We start from the raw sequence: 23,550 nt of genomic DNA on the forward strand, positions 1-23,550 counted from the left end.
ATCTGACTTGTACTTAACGCTCAAGTCTGATATTCTTATCTAGATTTAGATGAACCAGTCCAGTGCCCTGTGTTTCCAACTGCCGCTGTGTGCGTCACAGAAGCCCTATTTCTGCGAAGTCTAAAGGACAAGGTCTTCATAATCTTTTACCATGTCTCTAAAGAGTTGTGTTTGAATTTATCCCCTTATTCCATTAATCTATTTGTTATTACTGCATGCAACACACAGAGAACCAGGTCAGGAAAGTGCAGCCTTTGTTTCCCACTGAGACCTGACTGGCTGGTAGATTATTGTTAAGAAATGTGAGCGGACTTTGATCATTTCCTGGGCCGAGAGAATGAGGAAGTGAAACAAGTAAATACATAAATACTGTGTGTGTGTATGTGTTTTGGAAGCTGTTATTTTCCAGTGGTATAAACTAATGGAGGCTGGTCTTGAGAACACTTAAAACTATACAAGTATTTATTTAAATCATCTTTGCATTGATAAACATATAATTTGTATAGCCTGTCATAAAGACCCCAAAAATCAGTTCCATTATGTAAACGTCATAATACCATGGGAAACCGTCAAGGATATAGACTTAAAGAAATCCCTTTTCCCCCAACAACATTCAAACAGCCACTGATAGATCCATTAGGGTTTGGGAAGGTTGCAGAGAGGTTGCAGAGAGAGGTGAACAGTGTCAATATATGACCACAATCCATTAACCAAAAGGCAGTAAGTGTAAGTGACATCTTTTTGTGTAGATGGAATGAAGTTGCTTAAAGACATTGATCAGAGATTGGTTTAGTGTTTTTCCCTCTATTGGTCAAGGTTGGGATTTGGGAAAGGTAAGCTGGTCTTGGATCTGTGCTTTTCAGGCAACTTCCTTACAGAGCTGTCCTTTTGCTCATTGGTGGAGACCGGAGTTGTGAAGGAAAATTGCGATTTAAGTGTGATTTTTTCAGTGATAAACAACGCACGAGTGGTGGTCTCTTGATAGGTAGCTCGAGCTATCAGTTAAGAACCCTGTTTGTGAATCAGTAGTGTGATTGGAGGTTTGGGCTGTCAGTCTTGACTCCTGTGTCTGTGTAGGTAGTCAGTCAGGAGGGTGGGGTAGTCTGTCATGACGCCTGTGGCTCCTGCTTCGAACGCCGCCTCGATGTCCGGATCCTCATTGCAGACGAACAGGTGCACCTGAGGACAGAGAGGGCCAGACGTCAGTTATCCCACATACTACAGATTACTATAAAATACTACAGTACTTACTAGAGAATTGTATAGTAAACTTTTGTTTACTGTAGAATACTGTACTACGCACTGTAGTATACCTCGATCATGTGTAGTACCTTTACTTTATAATAATGTAGTATAGAATACTATAGCGAATACTACAGTATTATCCGTTAAAATAAGCACTGTAGTAAATACTACAGTAATGTCCGCAAAAACACGACACATTTTTAAAACTATAGTAAATCAAATTTTTGTATTTAACCTTTATTTTGAAAAAGAGTCAATGCTGAGACCAAAGTCCCTTTTCCAGATGAGCCCTGTATAAGCACCACAATACACAACTAAACACATTAAACTACACGTTCATATACAGGTTATTATACACAACAATACACAAAAAGCTAAACAAAAAAAACAGACGCATTCTTCAGTAAAAATGTTCCCTAACAAACAACCGCTTAAAATGCCATAGCGGCACCAATTCCTCAAAATGTTAAATGTATTGTAGATCATTCCACAAGTAAGGTGCAAGGTAATTAAAGGCTGATTTACCTAACTCTCTGGATACCAAAGGAGTCTCCTGAGTTAACCAACCCTGTGAACGGGTTTGATAACTTATCATTTTAAATCTTAATAGTGATGTTAGGTAAGTCGGAAGTTTCTGGAGCAGGGCTTTGTAAACAAAAAGAGCGTAATGATGTGATCTACGTGACTTCAAAGAGGTGATGAGGAACTACAGTATTGAAATTTGCATATACCCGCCCCCATTCCCCTCACCCATATCCCATTTTGTGCCACACATACAGTGCATTTAGAAAGTATTCAGGCCCCTTCTGTCAATCTGTCTCATCATATTCTCTGCTGTCACTCTGTGCTTCTTCTGCTTTAGCCAACACCCGCATAGCAGTTGTTTTGGCGGTGTCGGAGGTGGAACTGTGTTAGAACTGTCAAATCCACAAGCAGCTCCTGGCATTATACCTAAAGCGGACCTATGAGCGTCATTATATCTATATAGCCTACACTTCCTTGTTCTGAACTTCTAAAGCGAGTGGGAGGGGTGTGGCTTTGTGACAATAATCAAGAGCAGCTGCTCACCTATTTGACAGCTCCAACATAGATACACCTCCGACACCGCCAAAACATCAGCAATGCAGCTATCGCCAGTTAACGCTTGATCTGATTGAATCTAGGCCTTAAGCTATATTTCAAATGAGTACCTATCATACGTGTTCCCCTGAATCGACACCAACCCTATTAATTTCTATTACAGGCCTCTAGACTATCATTTTTCACTGGTGCCACTTACTTTTACAGTTGGTGGCACCAGCCCATGATTTGGTCGGACTCAAATCCCGAGTATTCATCTTATAAAAGTCATTTGTAGTGCTTCCTTAAGAAGAAGAATAAACAGACTACTGATGTATTCACATCAAAGCAAAATCTGGACCCCCACAAATCAGCCGGGCTAGACAATCTGGACCCTTCCTTTCTAAAATGATCTGCCGAAATGGTTGCAACCCCTATTACTAGCCTGTTCAACCTCTCTTTCATGTCATCTGAGATTCCCAAAGATTGGAAAGCAGCTGCGGTCATCCCCCTCTTCAAAGGGGGGGACACTCTTGACCCAAACTGCTACAGACCTATATCTATCCTACCCTGCCTTTCTAAGGTCTTTGAAAGCCAAGTTAACAAACAGATCACTGACCATTTTGAATCCCACCGTACCTTCTCCGCTATGCAATCTGGTTTCAGAGCTGGTCATGGATGCACCTCAGCCATGCTCAAGGTTCTAAACGATATCTTAACCGCCATCAATAAGAAACAATACTGTGCAGCCGTATTCATTGACCTGGCCAAGGTTTTCGACTCTGCCAATCACCACATCCTCATCGGCAGACTCAACAGCCTTGGTTTCTCAAATGATTGCCTCGCCTGGTTCACCAACTACTTCTCCGACAGAGTTCAGTGTGTCAAATCTGAGGGCCTGTTGTCCGGGCCTCTGGCAGTCTCTATGGGGGTGCCACAGGGTTAAATTCTTGGGCCGACTCTCTTCTCTGTTATATATCAATGATGCCGCTCTTGCTGCTGGTTAGTCTCTGATCCACCTCTACACAGACGACACCATTCTGTATACTTCTGGTGTTAACAACCCTCCAGACGAGCTTCAATGCCATACAACTCTCCTTCTGTGGCCTCCAACTGCTCTTAAATAAAACTAAATGCATGCTCTTCAACCGATCGCTGCCTGAAACTGGAAACACTTATCTCCCTCACTAGCTTTAAGCACCAGCTGTCAGAGCAGCTCACAGATCACTGCACCTGTACATAGCCCATCTATAAATAGCCCAAACAACTACCTCTTCCCCTACTGTATTTATTTATTTATTTTGCTCCTTTGCACCACATTATTTCTACTTTGCACACTCATCTACTGTCAAATCTACCATTCCAGTGTTTTAATTGCTATATGGTATTTACTTTGCCACCATGGCCTATTTATTGCCTTTACCTCCCTTATCTCACCTCATTTGCTTACACTGTATATAGACTTATTTTTCTACTGTATTATTGACTGTATGTTTGTTTTACTCCATGTGTAACTCTGTGTTGTTATATGTGTCGAACTGCTTTGCTTTATCTTGGCCAGGTTGCAGTTGTAAATGAGAACTTGTTCTCAACTTGCCTACCTGGTTAAATAAAGGTGAAATAAAAATACATTTAATAAAAATACATTTAATTTAATGCATGTTTCAATATATTTTTATGTGCTAATCCAGTGAATATCATGAATTTTGGGTTAAAAATGACACTATAGTTGCTATATTTTTGAGACTCCAGAATGTACGGATTTATTTTTGTTTAATAGAGAGGAATTACATACATATTTATGTGCAGTAACTAATATCCTAGGCTAATTAATGTGGGGTACAACACTTGTAGAAGTGGAAACTAATGAAAAAGCACTTTAACTACATTTCTAACTCTAAATATATTACGCAATGCTAGTAGCTAAGTATTCATCCAACATTAAATGTTATGTGCTAAAAAAAACGTATATCTCCATATCTCATAGCCATATCAAATATCTTGGATGTAAAATAGTTGCGTTTGAGCTGAATATTGAGAGTTGAGAAATAAATAATTATACCTACAGAAAGCTGAGACCCTCCTCTCTTCGACAGGGACAAGGGGATGAAGCTAGTTGTACGTTTAGAAATAATTTATCTCGAGCGCATGGGGAGTGAGGTGAGTTGCTGCTCATTGCAGCAGCAGGCCCCAGGGAGGTAACAGGCACATTGGGAGGACAGACACTTTCATTACAGGAATTATGAGGATAATGCACTTTACTGTTTGACCAAATCCTGGTTTCACATGCTGACCAGACAGGACACGAGCTTTGCAAAATAAATTTAGAAATCCATGCTATTCAATTATTGCGCCAACGAACATCTGTGGTGCAAAGGACTAAAATAGAACCCACGTGCCATCTCCTCATTGGTTATACCCACGTGGGTGATTGAAAGACGAACTGTTTTGCCGGTCGTCGTGGTAATACTATGAAAGTTTAGATGCCAATCACCATATAAGTTCAAAGATGAAAAAGCCTGGAAGGAGGAGAGATGACTAGAAACGATTCGGTTGGTCGTTTTATGTGTGGATTAATTGTCGAGAGTAGAGGACATTGTGCATTTCAGGTAACATAACAACTCAATGTTTATATCCCAGGACAAATTAGCAAGCTAGCTAAATAGGACAAATTAGCTAGCAAGTGCAAGCTAACTAGCTAAAAATTGCCATACATGTTTAATGCTTTTCGACCTGTCCCCAAATTAATGTCATTGGTTCATTGTTTGTTTTGATATTTTAACCTGCATGTCTTGATTGCGTTTGGTGTAGGGGGAAAAAATAAATGTACGCACGATAGCGCACGATGGCGCACGTGTGCAGCCGGTTTGGGTTCCGTGTCAGCCACCCAAAAAATATGAAGTGTTGTGTGAGGTGACAAGAGTCGGAGCAGGTCTCTTTGCTGATGTTTGACTTTGAATGTGAGTTTGCCTCAGTCTATCAGAAAACCGGGCCGGCCCATCTTGGTAGGGGGGGCCGGCCATTGCCCACTGATCATCCAAAAGCCCATCATATATCAGTATAACAGAGAAATTCCACTAAAATCGGGCTGGATTGAACCCCCTCCTAGGTTTGCCCCTTGCCCTACACACTCACAGTGTCTACAGTTCTTAAAGGGCTGGATAAGGGAAAGTGGGCTGTAACAGGAGCTCTGCTGAGCCTACTGAAGGCCATGACATACTGAAGAGGTAGAAGTTAGCAGAAGGGGCTAGGAAGTGATGGAAGTAACAAATATGATGATAAAGATGCTAACAGTAATGGTGATTATGATGCTTGCTCTGTACCTGAATTCCTCTGTTGGCCAGATGTTTGAATAGACTCTTCTTCATCGTTAATCTGGAACAACATGAAACATTTTCAGGTGGTTTAATCTTTTATCAAAGCTTGTATATGGTCTGTTGCTTTTAGTAGGGAAACGGAACTGCTTTGTTACTGTAGTAAATGTACCCACTTCTCTATCAGATAGATGACCATTCTGTTCTTCAGAAGACGCTCCTCAGGAATATATGTCCTGCACCAAACAGAATGAGATTAGATAGTTACAATTTACGACACGCGCGCACACACACAGGGTTGCCAGACAGAAAGAACAATAGAAAGCTCTCTGTCACCACACATCCGTGTGCACCTATACTCAAAGATAAACATATGACCACACACATCCATGCACAGACATAACAGATGATGCTGAAGTCAGATGATGCTGAAGTCAGATGATGCTGAAGTCAGATGAGGCAGATGATGGTGAAGGCAGATGATGGTGAAGGCAGATGATGGTGAAGGCAGATGGGTACTGTATCAGCACATGAACTTGGAAACCAATACGCAAAAAAACACACATGGCGCGCGCATACACACACACACACACAAACCTGTTGATAATGCGGGGGAGGTAGAACTGCAAGAAGCTCTCTCCCAGCGGTACAAAGGGCAGCAGGCCGCTGTAGTAAAGAAGGAGCAGCTGTAGCCCTCGTCTCATGCTGAAACTATAGGGCATGGTGGAGTTCTACAAGGAGAGAGGGAGAGCAGGGAGAGAGGGAGAGCAGAGCGAGAGGGAGGGGAGTGAGAGATGGAGGAATGGGGATAGAAGAGAGCAGGATGGACAGGGAAGAGAGAGAGGGTGGGTTGAGAGAGTGCAAGAAAAAATGTCTCTCCCTAGGACAGGAGTTAGAGACCCCTGGTTCAGTTTATTGCATCTCCCCCCTAGATGACACTTACAGTTCTGCGGCACTTTTTCATAATGGTAGAGTCTACAGTCGCCCACACTGTGAGGTTCTCTCTATCATACTGTTTCACCATGTCGGACACCTGAGAGAGACAGAAGAAGGTATGGAGAGAGAGAGAGAGAGAGAGAGAGAGAGAGATGGAAGAGAGAGACGGAAAAAAGATGTTCGGAGACCGGTGAGGAGAGTTATTCGTTGCCTGTGACTTAGCCATTCAGCAAATCTGTGAAACCTATTGTTATTCGTACATAATTGTTTCCCTGACATGGTCATAACTCAAGCATAGATTGGTCACTTTTCTTCTAATTTGGCACACGGAAACTGATTGGCCTATAGGTGGCACTGTTATAAGCGGTCTCACTTAAACCCTCATATCCACTGCCCTGTTTGACCTAAGTGTCTTTCCTCATGCTGAACAAATTTGCCACAAGGACCCACAAGGCCTGTCAGGATATTTTTGTTCATCCATCTTGGGAATTTTGGAAAACCTTAGAAAAATGGATTGTCATGAACAACAAGTCCAAATAACGCCGAGCTAGAGGATTGGTTAATGACCAATCAAAAATCAGATTTTACGTGTCCATTTAAATCCTTTGTAAATCCACTTCACAATGGCCTATCAACTTGAAACTGCTATCATGGACGTCTCTAAGATGAACCACAATGAAATTGGCATTGATTACTCAAAAAACAAGGTAATTATTAACAACGCATTCTTTGCACATGTAACACTTGTGCTCAAAATCATCTGCAATCATCTTCTCCTCATGAAAACCAGTAGCATCCCACCCTGCATCCCCCTGCTGGCTTGCTTCTGATGCTTGTTCCTGGTTGGTCCGTCCCTGGATGGGAGACCAGATGCTGCTGGTAGTGGTGTTGAAGGGCCAGTAGGAGGCACCCTTTCCTCTGGTCTAGGGCAGTGATTGGGGACATTCCCGTGTAGGGTGCTGTCTTTCGGATGGGACGTTAAACGGGTGTCCTGACTCGGTGGTCACTAAAGATCCCATGGCACTTAGGGGTGTTAACCCCAGTGTCCTGGCTAAATTCAAAATCTGGCCACCTAATTATCCCCAGCTCACAATTGGCTAATTCATCTCCTCTCCCCTGTAACTATTCCCCAGGTTGTTGATGAGAATGTTCTCAGTCAACTTACCTGGTAAAATAAGCGTTAAAAGAATTAACCTTAAGTCAGATTCAGTCCAGATTTTGTATTTAGACTCATTACATCTGTCTTTAAGGGTTTTAGTTGCTGTACTCAAATATGTACTGTACCTATAAATGCATATTAGCATATATGCTAATGATAAAAATACTTAAAAAATATTATTCTCACGAACCATGGTAATGCATGATTGCACATTTTACTTTGAGCCTTTATTTAACTAGGCAAGTCAGTTTGGCCTACCCCGGCCAAACCCGGACGCTGGGCCAATTGTGCGCTACCCTATGGGACTCCCAATCATGGAGCCTGGATTCGAACCAGGGACTGCAGTGACGCCTCTTGTACTGAGATGCAGTGCCTTAGTCCGCTGCACCACTCAGGAGCTTGCACATAAATATAGTTCCTACATGATAAAGTGCTTGCTTTGTTATCCAACTATCTTGTCTCCTTTCTGTCATCCTGTGAACCCCGTTCATTGTTGCTCGCAGACATATTTATAAAGTATATTCTGTAAATAAAGCAGGGTCACTTTAAAACAATGTAAAGCGTAAAGTTGAAATTTGATTTAAAAAGTTGGATTTGATTAAATTCAGCTTAGTCTTGTACTTTCTCCATCAGCAAGCTGTTGTCCTCTTTGATCTCGATGTTGACTGGCATCTTAGGAAACTTCCTGAACACTTCCTCCAACAGGGTGAACTTCCTGTCTGTACCGGTGCTGTAGTGGCCTGGTGTGGGAACGGAAGAAGAAAGGGAGAGGATGGGAGGGAGAAGGGTGAGGTAGTGAGTGTCATCATAATCCACACACACACATGGACGCACACATTGGTGCGAAAACCTCACAAGGAGCTTTTGTCTATGCCATCGACCCACTTCTGTCAGAGAAGTAGGGTGGATGAATGTGTGTATCTGTGTGTGTGTGTATTACCTCGATTAGATCGACAGCATTATTGCATTTTGGTACACCAGAAGTACATTAATTTCCAATGGAATTGTCTTGCAGAGGCAGTTGCAGTGTGTTCTGTATGGTGCAAGGTATGCATACAATTGTATGCTTAGGCTTGAAAGAAATAGTAGCAAAAGATGAATGTTAAACTTTCAGTTGCACACATAGCCACAAAAAAACATTGGATTACATAATGGGAAAAAAAGACTATTGAAATTATTGATTGATGCAATGACGAGGTTGGTCTGATCGAGACATACACTGCATCACCAAAAGTATGTGGACACCCTTCAAATAAGTGGATTGGGCTATTTCTGCCACACCCGTTGCTGACAGGTATATAAAATCAAGCACACAGCCATGCAATCTCCTTTGACAAACAGTGGCAGTAAAATGGCCCGTACTGAAGTGACTTTCAATGTGGCACCGCCATAGGATGCCACTTTTCCAACAAGTCAGTTTGTCACATTTCTGCCCTTTTAGAGCTGCCTTGGTCAACTGTACGTGTCTTTATTGGGAAGTGGAAACGTCTAGGAGCAACAATGGCACAGCCACCGCCGAGGGCTGAAGCACGTAGCGCGTAATAATCATTTGTCCTCGGTTGCAACACTCACTACCAAGTTTCAAACTGCTTCTGGAAGCAACATCAGTACAATAACTGTTCGTCGGGAAATGGGTTCCCATGGCCGAGCAACCACACACAAGCCTAAGATCACCATGTGCAATGCCAAGCGTCGACTGGAGTGGTGTGAAGCTCACCGCCATTGGACTTTGGAGCAATTGTGATGAATCACAATTCACCATCTGGCATTCAGACAGACAAATCTGGGTTTGGCGGATGCCAGGAGCACGCTACCTGCCCCAATGCATAGTGCCAACTGTAAAGTTTGATGGAGGAGGAATAATGGCCTGTGGCTGTTTCATGGTTTAACCTAAGCCCTTTAGTTCCAGTGAAGGGAAATCTTAACGCTTCCGCAAACAATGACATTCTAGATGATTCTGTGTTTCCAACATTGTGGCAACAGTTTGGGGAAGGCACTTTCATGTTTCAGCATAACAATGCCCCCGTGCACAAAGCGAGGTCCATACAGAAATGTTTTTTTGAGATCGGTGTGGAAGAACTTGACTGGCCTGCATTAAGCCCTGACCTCAACCCTATTGAACACCTTTGGGATTTATTGGAATCGCCGAACTTCAGTGCCCAATCTCACTAACGCTTTTGTGGCTGATTGGAAGCAAGTCCCAGCTGCAATGTTCCAACATCTAGTGGAAAGCCTTCCCAGAGGAGTGGAGGCTGTTATAGCAGCAAAGGGGGACTAACCCCATATTAATGCCTATGATTTTGGAATGAGATGTTTGATGACCAGGTGTCCACATAATTTTGGCCATGTAGTGCGTGTGTGTATGTGTTACAGTGGATACCTGGATACCTGCATAAAACGTGACCTCCAGTCTGTCCTTTTGCAGGGGTAACTCCTGAAAAGAAAACACAATTAGTATTGTATAATACAAAATGAATGAACTGTCTCATTACTGACTTAAGTTGTATGGAACCGCTTATAAAAGCTCATAAACACTTAAATTGTATGGAACCGATTATAAAGGGGGGCCTACATGTATATATTATAATATGTGTACACATTCAGGTCAGAGTAGCTAAGGTAACACAAAGAGCGTTCAAGCAACAATCAAGGGGAGTTTAACATTGTATTTATATGGTTTTAATATACATTTGACCTCTGACCTCTAGGTTTAGGGAGGAGATGGTGACATCATGGCCGGTCTGCCTCAGGAGGTTTTCATCATGTGACACGACCACATGACCATCCCGGGTCAGGTGACAGTCCAGTTCCAGCATTCCTGTACCCTGTTCCACTGCACTGAGGGTGGGGAGGGGATTAAATGCTGACACCCGCATAGCTGTTGATTTGATGGTGTCTTAGGTGGAACTGCGTTAGAGCTGGCTCCCGGCATCATTATATTGTGGACACTGGCACATTAGTACAGTTCCAATACTAGAATGTGTGATACAATCTACATATCGATTAGGTTGATACATTTTGTTTAATGATTTTCAATATGAGTTTCATTATTTCTATACAGCCTACACTTTCTATTTCTGAACTTCTAACATGAGTGGGACGGGTGTGGCTTTGTGACAATGTCCACACGAGCAGCTGCTCACCGATTTGAAACACAGTCAAAACATTTACATAAGTACTGTATTCACACCCCTGAGTCAATTAGGTGATAATGCCGGTGTTTGGAGGGTATATTGGCATGGGTGTTTGTCGAGGACCGGCAAACTGTGCCAATGTATCCTCCAAACACCGGCATTATCACTTTTATACAACGGGTTACCAACATATTCAAATAATGATTGACATATTTTCATTAAAAAAAATATTTTAATGAACTTATTCATACTATTTGATCCGTCCACAAGATATAGTCCCGACAAATCTAGGGTAGCTACCCAAGCCGGCTGGTCATTTCTTCTATCGGTTTGGTTGCCAGAGACTCAACCCAGTTGTTCAGTCTATTTGTTCCAAATTGTTCTAGTCGTTCGTTCTAAATGTTCCATTACCATAGCGGCTGGCAACATTCTTACCCCTTGCATTCTAGCTAGCCAACTACAGCTAATTTACAGTCATGTCAAACAGTGCAGCCAGAATAATAGCAAATTAGCTTAATTTGCATTTGTTTAAGTTGCTTTCTAGTGTCATTTATTTGTATTTGTTGAAAACAAAATGTTAATCTAAAAGAAATGTGAGATAATGTCTCGATGCTTTTTATAGTAGAGATCAAGTTTATAAATTGCATGGCCCAGTTGAGACAGTGGATTGCGCAGCCAGATGGAACAGAGTAAATAGGCATTTTAACATCATAGATTTAACTGGTGGCAATTTATGGAATAAACACTGGCTTCGAATGAGGTTTTAACCAATCAGCATTCAGGATTCAAATCAAATGTTATTTGTCACATGCGCCAAATACAACATGTGAAGACCTTGCAGTGAAATGCTTACTTACAAAGCCCTTAACCAACAATGCAGTTCAAGAATAAGAGTTAAGAAAATATTGACTAAATAAGCTAAAGTAAATTTTTTTAAAACACAATAAATAACAATAATGAGGCTATATGTAGGGGGTGTACTGGTACCGAGTCAATGCGTGGGGGTACAGGTTAGTCAAGGTAATTTGTACATGTACGGTGGGGCAAAAAAGTATTTAGTCAGCCACCAATTGTGCAAGTTCTCCCACTTAAAAAGATGAGAGAGGCCTGTAATTTTCATCATAGGTACAATTCAACTATGACAGACAAAATGAGAAGAAAAAAAATCCAGAAAATCACATTGTAGGATTTTTAATGAATTTATTTGCAAATTATGATGGAAAATAAGTATTTGGTCACCTACAAACAAGCAAGTTCAAACAGGTGCCATTAATACAGGTAATGAGTGGAGGACAGAGGAGCCTCTTAAAGAAGTTACAGGTCTGTGAGAGCCATAAATCTTGCTTGTTTGTAGGTGACCAAATACTTATTTTCCACCATAATTTGCAAATAAATTCATAAAAAATCCTACAATGTGATTTTCTGGATTGTTTTTTTCTCATTTTGTCTGTCATAGTTGAAGTGTACCTATGATGAAAATGACAGGCCTCTCATCTTTTTAAGTGGGAGAACTTGCACAATTGGTGGCTGACTAAATACTTTTTTGCCCCACTGTAGGTAGGGGTAAAGTGACTATGCATAGATAATAAACAGCGAGTAGCATCAGTGTAGAAACAAAAGTTGGGTGACTGGAGTCTTTGACAATTTTTTGGGCCTTCCTCTGACACCACTAGTAAATAGGTCCTGGATGGCAGGAAGCTTGGCCCCAGGGATGTACTGGGCCGTACGCACTACCCTCTGTAGCGCCTTACGTCGGTCGGATGCCGAGCAGTTGCCATACCAGGCGGTGATGCAACCGGTCAAGATGCTCTCGTGGTGCAGCTGTAGAACTTTTTGAGGATCTGGTAACCCATGCCAAATCTTTTCAATCTCCTGAGGGGGAAAAGGTGTTGTCGTGCCCTTTTCACGATTGTCTTGGTGTGTTTGGACGATGATAGTGTGTTGGTGATGTGAACACCAAGGAACTTTAAACTCTCGACCCGCTCCACTACAGCCCGTTGATGTTAATGGGGGCCTGTTCGGCCCTCCTTTCCCTGTAGTCCACACTGCCAGGTATCTGACCTCCTCCTTATAGGCTGTCTCATCGTTGTTGGTGATCTGGCCTACCACTGTTGTGTTGTCAGCAACTTAACAGTGGTGTTGGAGTTGTGCTTGGCCACACAGTCGTGGGTGAACATGGAGTACAGGAGGGGACTCATCATGACAGATGTGTTGTTGCTTACCCTTAGTCCAGGATCCAGTTGCAGAGGCAGGTGTTTAGTCCCAGCTTTGTGGGCACTATGGTGTTGAACGCTGAGCTGTAGTCGATGAACAGCATTCTCACATAGGTGTTCCTTTTGTCCAGGTGGTAAAGAGCAGTGTGGAGTGCGATTGAGATTGCGTCATCAGTGGATCTGTTGGGGGTGGTATGCGAATTGAAGTGGGTCTAAGTTTTCCGGGATGATGGTGTTGTGAGCCATGATCATCCTTTTAAAGCACTTAATGGCCATCAATGTGAGTGATACGGGGCAGTAGTATTTTAGGCAGGTTACCTTCGCTTTCTTGGGCACAGGGACTATGGTGGTCTGCTTGAAACATGTAGGTATTACAGACTCGATCAGGGAGAGTTTGAAAATGTCAGTGAAGACACTTTCCAGTTGTTCCGCACATGCTCTGAGTACATGTCCAGGTAATCCGTCAGGCCCTGCAGCTTTGTGAATGTTGACCTGTTTAAAAGTCTTGCTCACATCGACTACGGAGAGCATGATCACATAGTCGTCCGGAACAGCTAGTGCTCTCATGGGGTTGCTTGCCTCGAAGCGAGCATAAAAGGCATTTAGCTTGTCTGGTAGGCTCGCGTCAATGGGCAGCTGGCGGCTGGGTTTACATTTGTAGTCTGTTCTAGTTTTTAAGCCCTGCCAAATCCGAGGAGCTTCAGAGCCGGTGTAGTAGGGACTCAATCTTAGTCCTGCATTGATGCTTTGGCTGTTTGATGGTTGGTCTGAGTGCATAGTGGGATTTCTTATAAGAGTCCAGATTAGTGTCCTGCTCCTTGAAAGCGGAAGCTCTAGCCTTTAGCTCAGTGCGGATGTTGCCTGTAATCCATGGCTTCTGGTGGGGATATGTACGAACGATCACTGTGGGGGACGATGTCGTAGATGCCCTTATTGATGAAGCCGGTGACTGAGGTGGTATGCTCCTTAATGCCATTGGATGAATCCCAGAACATATTCCAGTCTGTGCTAACAAAACAGTCCTGTGGCGTATCATCCGTGTCATCTGACCACTTCCGTATTAAGTGAGTCAATGGTACTTCCTGCTTTAGTTTTTGCTTGTAAGCAGGAATCAGAAGGATAGCATTATGGTCAGATTTGCCAAATGGAGGGCGAGGGAGAGCTTTGTATGCATCTCTGTGTGTGGAGTAAAGGTGCTCTAGATTTCTTTTCCCTCTGGTTGCACATGTGACATGCTGGTAGAAATTAGCGCAGTTTATAGATGAGCATTTTCTTGTTTGCTTATGGCCTTATACAGCTCATTGAGAGCGGTCTTAGTGCCAGCATAAGTTTGTGGTGGTAAATAGACAGCTACGGATAATAGAGATGCAAACTCTCTTTGTAGAAAGTGTGGTCTACAGCTTATCATGAGGTACTCTACCTCAGGCAAGCAATACCTTGAGACGTCTTCAATATTAGACATCGCGCACCAGCTATTGTTGACAAATAGACACACCTCTCAAAGTTCTGTCCTGCCGATGCACAGAAAACCCAGCCAGCTCTATATTATCGGTGTCGTCGTTCAGCCATGACTCAGTGAAACATAAGATATTAGACCCACCTGTTGTATAATATACACTGTAGAAGAACCTTTGGCATCGATTACAGCTGTGAGTCTTTCTGGGTAAGTTTCTAAGAGCTTTCCACACCTGGATTGTGCAACATTTGCCCATTATTCTTTTCAAAATTCTTCAAATGGTCAAATTTGTTTTAGATTTTCAAGTAGAGTTAAGTCAAAACTGTAACTCAGCCACTCAGGAACATTCACTGTCTCTTGGTAAGCAACTCCAGTGTAGATTTGGCATTTTGTTTTAGGTTATTGTCCTGCTGAAAGGTGAACTATCTCCCAGTGTCTGGTGGAAAGTAGACTGAAACAAGTTTTGCCTTTGCTTAGTTCCGTTCTGTATATTTTTTACCCTGAAAATCTCCCCTGTCCTTAACGATTACAAGCATACCCATGACATAATGCAGCCACCGCTATGCTTGAAAATATGGAGAGTGGTTCTCAATAATGTGTTGTATTGGATTTGCCACAAACATAACAGTTAGTATTCAGGACAAAAAGTTAATAGCTTTGCCACATTTTTTGCAGTATTACTTTATTGCCTTGTTGCAAACAGGATGCATGTTTTGGAATATTTTTTATTATGTAAAGGCTTCCTTCTTTTCACTCTGTCAATTAGGTTATTATTGTGGAGTAACTACAATGTTGTTGATCCATCCTCAGTTCTCCTATTACAGCCATTAAACTCTGTAACTATTTTAAAGTCACTCATGGTGAAATCCCTGAGCGGTTTCCTTCCTCTCTGGCAACTGGGTTAGGAAGGGCACCTGCATCTTTGTAGTGACTGGGTGTATTGATACACGGGGCTCTATTTTAACAAATCTAACGCAATGGTCCATCTAAGCGTTGGCCGTAGCGCTGTAGGTTCGGGCTGTGTCAGAAATATTTTTGATATTTTCACAACCATAATTATCGGTGCAGTTGCTGCGGTTGGCACGAAAGGGCAGGGTTTTGATGAATAAACAAGTTGTTTGTGTGTCGAGGCTTGGCCCTTCAATGGCCAATCATATCGCGCTCCATGGCTAAACATGTGGTTGCTTCAAATTGTGTATTTGCACCCTGGTCTCAGAGCATTTCATATTATTTTGTACGTATGACACGTTACATTTCATATGGTATGTAATTAATTTGTGGTTGTCCATCATCCATTTCGTATGATATGTTATGAATTACAATTGTTATATGTTACAAATTGCAACGCGTACAATATGTTAAGAATTGCAATTGGTATAATATGTTACAAATTTTCTAAACGTATGATATGTTTTGAATTTCAATTTGTTGTGGCTAGCATTAGCTTGGTGGCTAATGCGAACTTTACGTAGGGGTTAAGATTAGGGTTAGGAGTTAAATTAAAGGATTATGGTTAGGAGAAGAGCTAGCTAAAAGGGTTAAGGTTAGGGTTATGGGAAGGGTTAGCTGACATGCTAAGTTGTTGCAAAGTAGCTGAAACAAAAATGAAGTAGTTACAAAGTTGCTAATTAGCTAAAATGATCAAGTTGTCCGTGATGAGATTCGAGCACGCAACCTTTGAGTTAAAAGACGTTTGCGTTTTACTTGCCCCTTTCAATAATCTAAAAGTACAACCAAATTCCAATGGACATTTTTAGTTTCAATTCAGTTTTGCTCTTCACTGAGCCCAGAACCAGCAGCACAGGGCCAAACAGGTGTTGTACCTCACTTCCCTCCTTCAGAGGACAGTAGATATTAGTTATAACGTTAAGTTCCCTTTCAGTCAAGTACTCTCCGTACTACACAAGTATGGGGAACTAGAATCCAAACCCAAGCCGGGCCCAATGGATACCAAATTAAATGTCCCATGGCAGACCGCCCAGTGGTATTGCACACACTGCGTGCTTCCTAATGACCCTCTACTCTCCGAGCTGTAAGCACGCTGTGGGCAAAACTGGGAGCAGTGACATCCAAGAGATAAAACTTAATAAAAGTGTGTGGTGATGCCCAACTCACCGCAGCACAAATATCCCAAACGTTCTTTAAATAACTCCCCTGCGCAGCGGGAGTTGCCACAGGACCACACCCAACAGGCGATTCATCTCCACAAACCAAGGTTGCTTGGGTCAACAGGGAGCCACAAGAATCAACGACAAGCCCCCCAGGCGCAAAATCGGCAATGTGGGCTGAATCAGCTCCACTGGGGGAAATGCGTAAAGGAGGGTCCAAGGCCACTGGTGCGCCAGTGTGTCTGTTCCCAATGGAGAGCTCGGGTTCCTCGTTGAAAAAAACAGTCGACAATGCACATTTTCTTGAGATGCATAAAGATCTACGTCGGCCCTGCCAAACATTTGCCCTTAACTGGGAGACTACCCAGATGTGTAGCCTCCACTGCTGAGAAATAGGGACCCACCTGAATAAAAGATCTGCACCCAAAATGAGGATAGTGGGGAAATATGTGCACTCTGCACCACTGTCCATACCCTTCGAATCGAGTTGCCTTCGTATAGCGCACCCCACCCGTCGGGGGATGCGTCTGTCTTGAACACCTTGCGGGATACAACTCAGCCCATGGGAGCCCCCTGACAATAGCAGAGGGTCCCACCACCGGGCCTGAACCCATTGGCCTAACAGGGACACCGAAGCAACAGCTTAGGCTGTGAGATGCACCAAGGTGAGTGGCTAGCACTTAGCACTGGAAGGGCCGCATCAACAGTAGCCGAAGGGGAACGACTTCCATTACAGAAGCCAAAATTTGGCTAAGCAGAGCTGGAACCCAGACACCCACCATGGGGATATAAAAGTGTGATCCGCAAGTGAGTCTAGCTCGTGACCCAGAAACGGAATGCGCTGAGATGGAGTCAGATGGCTCTTTTCTGGTTTCTTATGAATCCTAGAGACTGAATATGGGACAGTAGCATGAATGTGTGTAATACCAGCCAATCTGCTGTAATAGCCAGTGGCTCGTGAACATTCAGAATATACTGTATAGACTGAGGTGCTTGCTGAGGGCACGTAGGTCTCGAATGGGATGTACAGTCCCGTCCCTTTTCGGAACAAGGTAATACTATATCTTCAAGATAGGAACCACTCAGATGACCCGCTTCTGGAGACAGGAGGATATTTCCTCGCTCAAAACCGGCGCTGAGGACTCGGGAGCAGTCAAAGTGAAGATGCTGCAGAAGTGTGGGGAAGCCACAACAAATTGTAGCTTGTACCCCGACATCCCTATTGGCATGATCCAGGGTGACACTACGTATGCACGCCATTGGTCATATGCACGCCAGAAATGCAATCTGAATGCCATCTATTTTTCCATTTCCACCACTTTTGACAGCCCACGAGACTTTGTGTGGGATAATAGCAAGGTTGTGTCCAACCCTGCTAATTCCCCTGACTCTGCTACCAACAACCACTTAAAGGGCAAAGGGGGCTCCTGCAAGGGCTGAGGTAGTACCTCGTCTGGACTGTAAACCAAACGTTGGGGCACTGTTGTCAATGTAATGTTTTTGTGGAGGGGCGCACTGGTCGCTCACACCCGTGCCAAGGACCATCGTTCTGGGTGTTACCTGAGCTAAGTGCTCGGGGGCTGTTTCCTCACCGGAGGTGCTTGGGGAAATCTACTACATTTCACACGCCAGAAGTTATGCATCCTAGCTGACGTTAGGCAAGAAGCTTTTTAGTCTAAGCTAGCTAGCCTCTTTGACTGCAGCATGGTCCGTTTAGAATAGCCAAGTGACTTAACTCTACATATACCAAACAAGAGAACAACCCAAGCAACTCCACCATGGGACGTCAGGAATAACTAGTAATAGCTAGCTCGCGGCTAGCACGCTATGCAGCGCATGTTTAGTTAGCCCGGTCTCGAAAGTCTACTTATCACCAGGGTGGGACCAGACCCTTCATTAAAAAAGATTCTGGGAAGAGAGGCAAGCAGTGTTTGACCAAGGCAGACACAGGCGGCGGGGGGGGGGGGGGGGGGGGTACCCACCGAACCTGGCCGCCCTCTCTTTGAGTAGCCTTCAGTATCCGGCGACAAGAGCTCATAGGAGCCGGGTTGGGTGCAGGCAGCTACCACATACACCACACCCAGGCAGACAAGACATTTGCTCCAACCAAAGACCATCTCCGCGTCCCGCAACTCAGACTCAGACGAGGTACAAGCAACCGGGAGAGGAAGACACTATCGGAAACACCAAGGCCCCTCAAGAACGCTACACGATTGTCAAGAGAACCCGCGGTTTGGACTAGCAGAACAGTGCCAACTGGGGGCAAGACACAGTTAGTGAAACCGTCCCCTAGGCCCACACACAAACTGATTTGAGCGATGGCAGCCAGAGAATGTACAGAGCTGAGACATACAAGACAACAAAGGTGAATTTATTTTTATTAATTTGGGCATGGTTCCGACCCAGTTTGTTAGCTTTCATCGTGTTGGTCGTGTTAGCCATCTTGCTCATTGCTACAGCCAGGCCAAGCAATCCATAGAATAACTAACTGGTTTGCACTCAACGGATGAGCACCCGCTACCACAAAGTGACAGTTTAGTTGGCAAAAAGTCAGCCTCATGTTCCAAAGATGTTTGTTTTTGGCATGAATCATTCCTGCTGACATCGATGTGAAGAGCGGAAGAATTGAAGGGTTTCAGAGAGGCCTTGTCAGGCGTGATTTTAGTTCTTCAATCGAAGTCGTGAGTGTGACTCACATACAGTTGTGTTGTACTGAGAGTACTGGCTGAATGGAAACCTGGTTCAGTCTGCTTTTCACCAAACACAATTCACCTTTCAGCCGGACAATAAGCTAGAAGATAGTGAATCGCAGTGTAGGCTGCCGAGGGAGGGGGGCGGCTCATAATAATGTTGAATGGAATGGTATCAAACACATTAAAGACGTGGTTTCCATGTGGCTGATACCACTCCATTCCAGCCATTATTATCAGCCATCCTCCCCTCAGCAGCTTCCAATGAGTGAATGTTCCTGAGTGGTCTACTTACGGTTTTGACTTAAATCAGCTTGAAAATCTATGGCGAGACATGAAAATGGCTGTCTGTCTAGCAATGATCAACAACCAAATTGACAGAGCTTGAAGTATTTTTTTAAAAGAATAAATGGGCAAATATTTCACAATCCAGGTGTGCAGAGCTCTTAGAGACTTACCCCAAAAGAATCACATCTGTAATTGCTGTCAAAGGTGTTTAACATGCATTGACTCACTTAATAAAAAATATAAATAAATGTATTTTGTGTATATCGTTGAAAAACAACATTAAATCCAATTTAATACCACTTTGCAAAACAATCAATGTGAAGAAATCAAATGGGGGGGTGAATACTTATGATAAGCACTGTAACTGATCTGAAGTCAGGTTTGGTTAGGGTTGGTCACTTACTGTGTGAAGGCCTCCATGGTGCTCTCTATCCTCTCGCCACTTCCTGACAACACAGATCAGAAGAAAAGCAGAGAATATCAGTGTCCTATCCAGCGCCAAGACTCTCGCTCTACAGTGCCTTGCGAAAGTATTCGGCCCCCTTAAACTTTGCGACCTTTTGCCACATTTCAGGCTTCAAACATAAAGATATAAAACTGTATTTTTTTGTGAAGAATCAACAACAAGTGGGACACAATCATGAAGTGGAACGACATTTATTGGATATTTCAAACTTTTTTAACAAATCAAAAACTGAAAAATTGGGCGTGCAAAATTATTCAGCCCCCTTAAGTTAATACTTTGTAGCGCCACCTTTTGCTGCGATTACAGCTGTAAGTCGCTTGGGGTATGTCTCTATCAGTTTTGCACATCGAGAGACTGAATTTTTTTCCCATTCCTCCTTGCAAAACAGCTCGAGCTCAGTGAGGTGGGGACAGTGGGGATGGTGTGTTCAGCTGTGTTGCTTTTACGCCAAACGTTTTGCATTGTTGCCAAAAAGTTCAATTTTGGTTTCATCTGACCAGAGCACCTTCTTCCACATGTTTGGTGTGTCTCCCAGGTGGCTTGTGGCAAACTTTAAACGACACTTTTTATGGATATCTTTAAGAAATGGCTTTCTTCTTGCCACTCTTCCATAAAGGCCAGATTTGTGCAATATACGACTGATTGTTGTCCTATGGACAGAGTCTCCCACCTCAGCTGTAGATCTCTGCAGTTCATCCAGAGTGATCATGGGCCTCTTGGCTGCATCTCTGATCAGTCTTCTCCTTGTATGAGCTGAAAGTTTAGAGGGACGGCCAGGTCTTGGTAGATTTGCAGTGGTCTGATACTCCTTCCATTTCAATATTATCGCTTGCGCAGTGCTCCTTGGGATGTTTAAAGCTTGGGAAATCTTTTTGTATCCAAATCCGGCTTTAAACTTCTTCACAACAGTATCTCGGACCTGCCTGGTGTGTTCCTTGTTCTTCATGATGCTCTCTGCGCTTTTAAACGGACCTCTGAGACTATCACAGTGCAGGTGCATTTATACGGAGACTTGATTACACACAGGTGGATTGTATTTATCATCATTAGTCATTTAGGTCAACATTGGATCATTCAGAGATCCTCACTGAACTTCTGGAGAGAGTTTGTTGCACTGAAAGTAAAGGGGCTGAATAATTTTGCACGCCCAATTTTTCAGTTTTTGATTTGTTAAAAAGGTTTGAAATATCCAATAAATGTCGTTCCACTTCATGATTGTGTCCCACTTGTTGATTCTTCACAAAAAAAATACAGTTTTATATCTTTATGTTTGAAGCCTGAAATGTGGCAAAAGGTCGCAAAGTTCAAGGGGGCCGAATACTTTCGCAAGGCACTGTATAAGCCTGCTTTTTTATGATCCCCACAGACTTGAAATGTGGATAGCTCAAATCAGAAAAACATATTCATCAAGATACAGTGTGACTCTGGGTCATATCAATAAAGTCACTCAGCCCTCCTGCTTGCAGCTACACCACATGCTCCAAACATTCAACTTTCACTAGTCCAGCCCATTCACATCAACGGTTAGAGAGAAAAGGTGAAGAAGCAAGGTGACTACTACATCCTTCCGCTGTTCCTTCCTTACCTCCTCTGTGTGAGATGTGGGTGCAGTGGAAGGCAGCCCGTTTCTTCTTGTGGAGGATCTGAGGGTTCTTCAACAGGTAGAGCGACGTCAGGGTGTAGCCCCCTAAGGCCGGAAGGATAAAGTACAGGGAACTGGCCATAATCAATTCTCCTCCAAAAACAGTCCTCAAAAGTGTCCGAAGGCAATTAGGCACAGTATCAAAAGGCAGAGGTCCTTGGATCCTCCTAGACACTCTAACAATAAATTAATAGGACAATTAATAGGACGCCTACAAGTGTCAGGAGTGCTGATGGGAAAAAACCTGCCAGAGTTGAGTCCCCTTGTTCTGCAAGTTGTAATAAAATACTTTGAATAGTTTTCAGCTATCCCCCACCGAGCTGCCACATAACACTGGTAACTAACAACCGATGAAGGAACCACTCCAAAACCTCTTCGAGTGCATCCAAAGACACTTAATTGACCCGCTCATATTCTAAACTTCACTCGACTGTCTCTTTCACACAAATCTCTTTGCCCTTTCTGTCCTCCACTTTTACTGTGCCTCTTATTCTGATCATTCGTTTTCTCTCTCTCTCCGCCAGTCCATTGGTCACCTAGAACAGAATGTTGTGACGTGGAAAAAACAGGACTTGAAAAACTGGTACAGCCAACGGAGGCAGTTGAAGGAAGTCTCACAAGGTCCCACTCCCATTCGATTCACTCGAATGCCTAGAAAAACTATTACTCATAACCTCACCTGACGCTACTCTCCTTCCCTTCATGGGTTCTGTTTGTAGTCAACCTAACCTCCTTCGCACTATCCCTCTTTTACCGCTCGCTCCTTCTGTAAAATCTCTCACCGTGGAACTGGGACCCACACAACTGTAAAATCAGTTAATGAAATACTAGTGTCAGTAGGAGCTGGCCTCTCTCACCTCTCTCTCTCTCTCTCTCGCTTTCCCTTCCCTGTGGCCTATATTGTTCTTCTCTCAGGCTTTACTGCCTTTTGTTACACAAACTCCCTCTTTCACCATGTGTGTGATCATGTAAATGATGGAACTATCCTGCATGAAGTGCGACTATAAAATGCACTAAAAGCAAACCTCAAACAACATGCATTTATGGGTGGGAATATGAATGTAATGATAACAGAATGGGTGCTACCTCAAGCAACAGATATGAGAGCTAACAGTATAGGCTGGTAAAGAGTGTGAGAGCAAGCGTTGCTACATGGCAGGTTTCGATGCCGTCAGGCACCTTTTATTTAACAAAGGATGTGTATGTAAACACACACAGACGGCGTACTTAACAAAGAATAGGTGTCAAAAGCTATGTAAATGCACTTTCACAAGCAGGCATGCAACTTCAGCAAAATACTGTATACCACAGCGTTGTTTACATCAATAGAAAATGCTGAAAGGTAGCAAACAAGTGACTGAACTAGATAAATCAGAGAGAAGCAACAGCATAGCCTGTATGCCAGATAAATAATAGTTTCACTCCCCAGTATAGCATTCCTTCCTCAACTGACATGGCCACACACAATCCAAGGTCCAGTTGAAGCAGGTGCTATAAAAAAAAGATGTAAGTCAGTCTGGTTCCCTTTGCAACCAACCAGTATATCAAAATGCAGGTCGGTCACTCAATCCTGCATTAGCTATTAAACTCAAGTCTAGCCTTGCTTTACCTATTCCCAAACCCTTGAAGTAAAGAGGCTGAGCCCTGTGGGAGAACATTGAACCCATGCAGAGACATGCCAAGGAGGAAAATGAGTAGGAATTGTTGTCCAACAGGACATACAACTTGGCTTGGAACAGGAGAACTGGAGGGAGATGACGCCGATAAGCATGTTGTGACACATTAAACAGCTAATATTACTGGAAAATTCACTATCATCCTAAGATGTTTCTATAACGCT

General features: G+C 43.3%; 1 protein-coding gene across 1 annotated transcript; it reads right to left on the reverse strand.

Annotated features, from left to right (window-relative positions):
* Nucleotides 1–449: 449 nt before the first annotated feature.
* On the reverse strand, nucleotides 450–22,462 carry LOC139420984 (lysophospholipase D GDPD3-like). The gene is made up of 10 exons (XM_071171433.1): nucleotides 21,654–22,462; nucleotides 20,006–20,048; nucleotides 10,416–10,551; nucleotides 10,102–10,147; nucleotides 8,335–8,453; nucleotides 6,562–6,651; nucleotides 6,216–6,349; nucleotides 5,795–5,854; nucleotides 5,628–5,679; nucleotides 450–1,179 (listed from the first exon to the last, which is right to left on the reverse strand). The coding sequence occupies exons 1-10, from the start codon at nucleotides 21,790–21,792 to the stop codon at nucleotides 1,051–1,053; spliced, it is 948 nt and encodes a 315-aa protein (XP_071027534.1). The 5' UTR covers nucleotides 21,793–22,462; the 3' UTR covers nucleotides 450–1,050.
* Nucleotides 22,463–23,550: the final 1,088 nt, after the last annotated feature.

Source organism: Oncorhynchus clarkii, chromosome 12 (assembly GCF_045791955.1).
Source record: "Oncorhynchus clarkii lewisi isolate Uvic-CL-2024 chromosome 12, UVic_Ocla_1.0, whole genome shotgun sequence".
NCBI classification, from domain to species: domain Eukaryota; kingdom Metazoa; phylum Chordata; class Actinopteri; order Salmoniformes; family Salmonidae; genus Oncorhynchus; species Oncorhynchus clarkii.

What these genes read in the sequence shown, in the direction of transcription:
- LOC139420984 (XM_071171433.1), bottom strand. Translation starts at nt 21,792, where the DNA reads ATGGCCAGTTCCCTGTACTTTATCCTTCCGGCCTTAGGGGGCTACACC. An exon ending in CCACATCTCACACAGAGGAG is followed by an intron (nt 20,049 to 21,653) that starts GTAAGGAAGGAA and finishes CTGTGTTGTCAG; the next exon opens with GAAGTGGCGAGAGGATAGAG. An exon ending in GTCATCTATCTGATAGAGAA is followed by an intron (nt 5,680 to 5,794) that starts GTGGGTACATTT and finishes ATGTTGTTCCAG; the next exon opens with ATTAACGATGAAGAAGAGTC.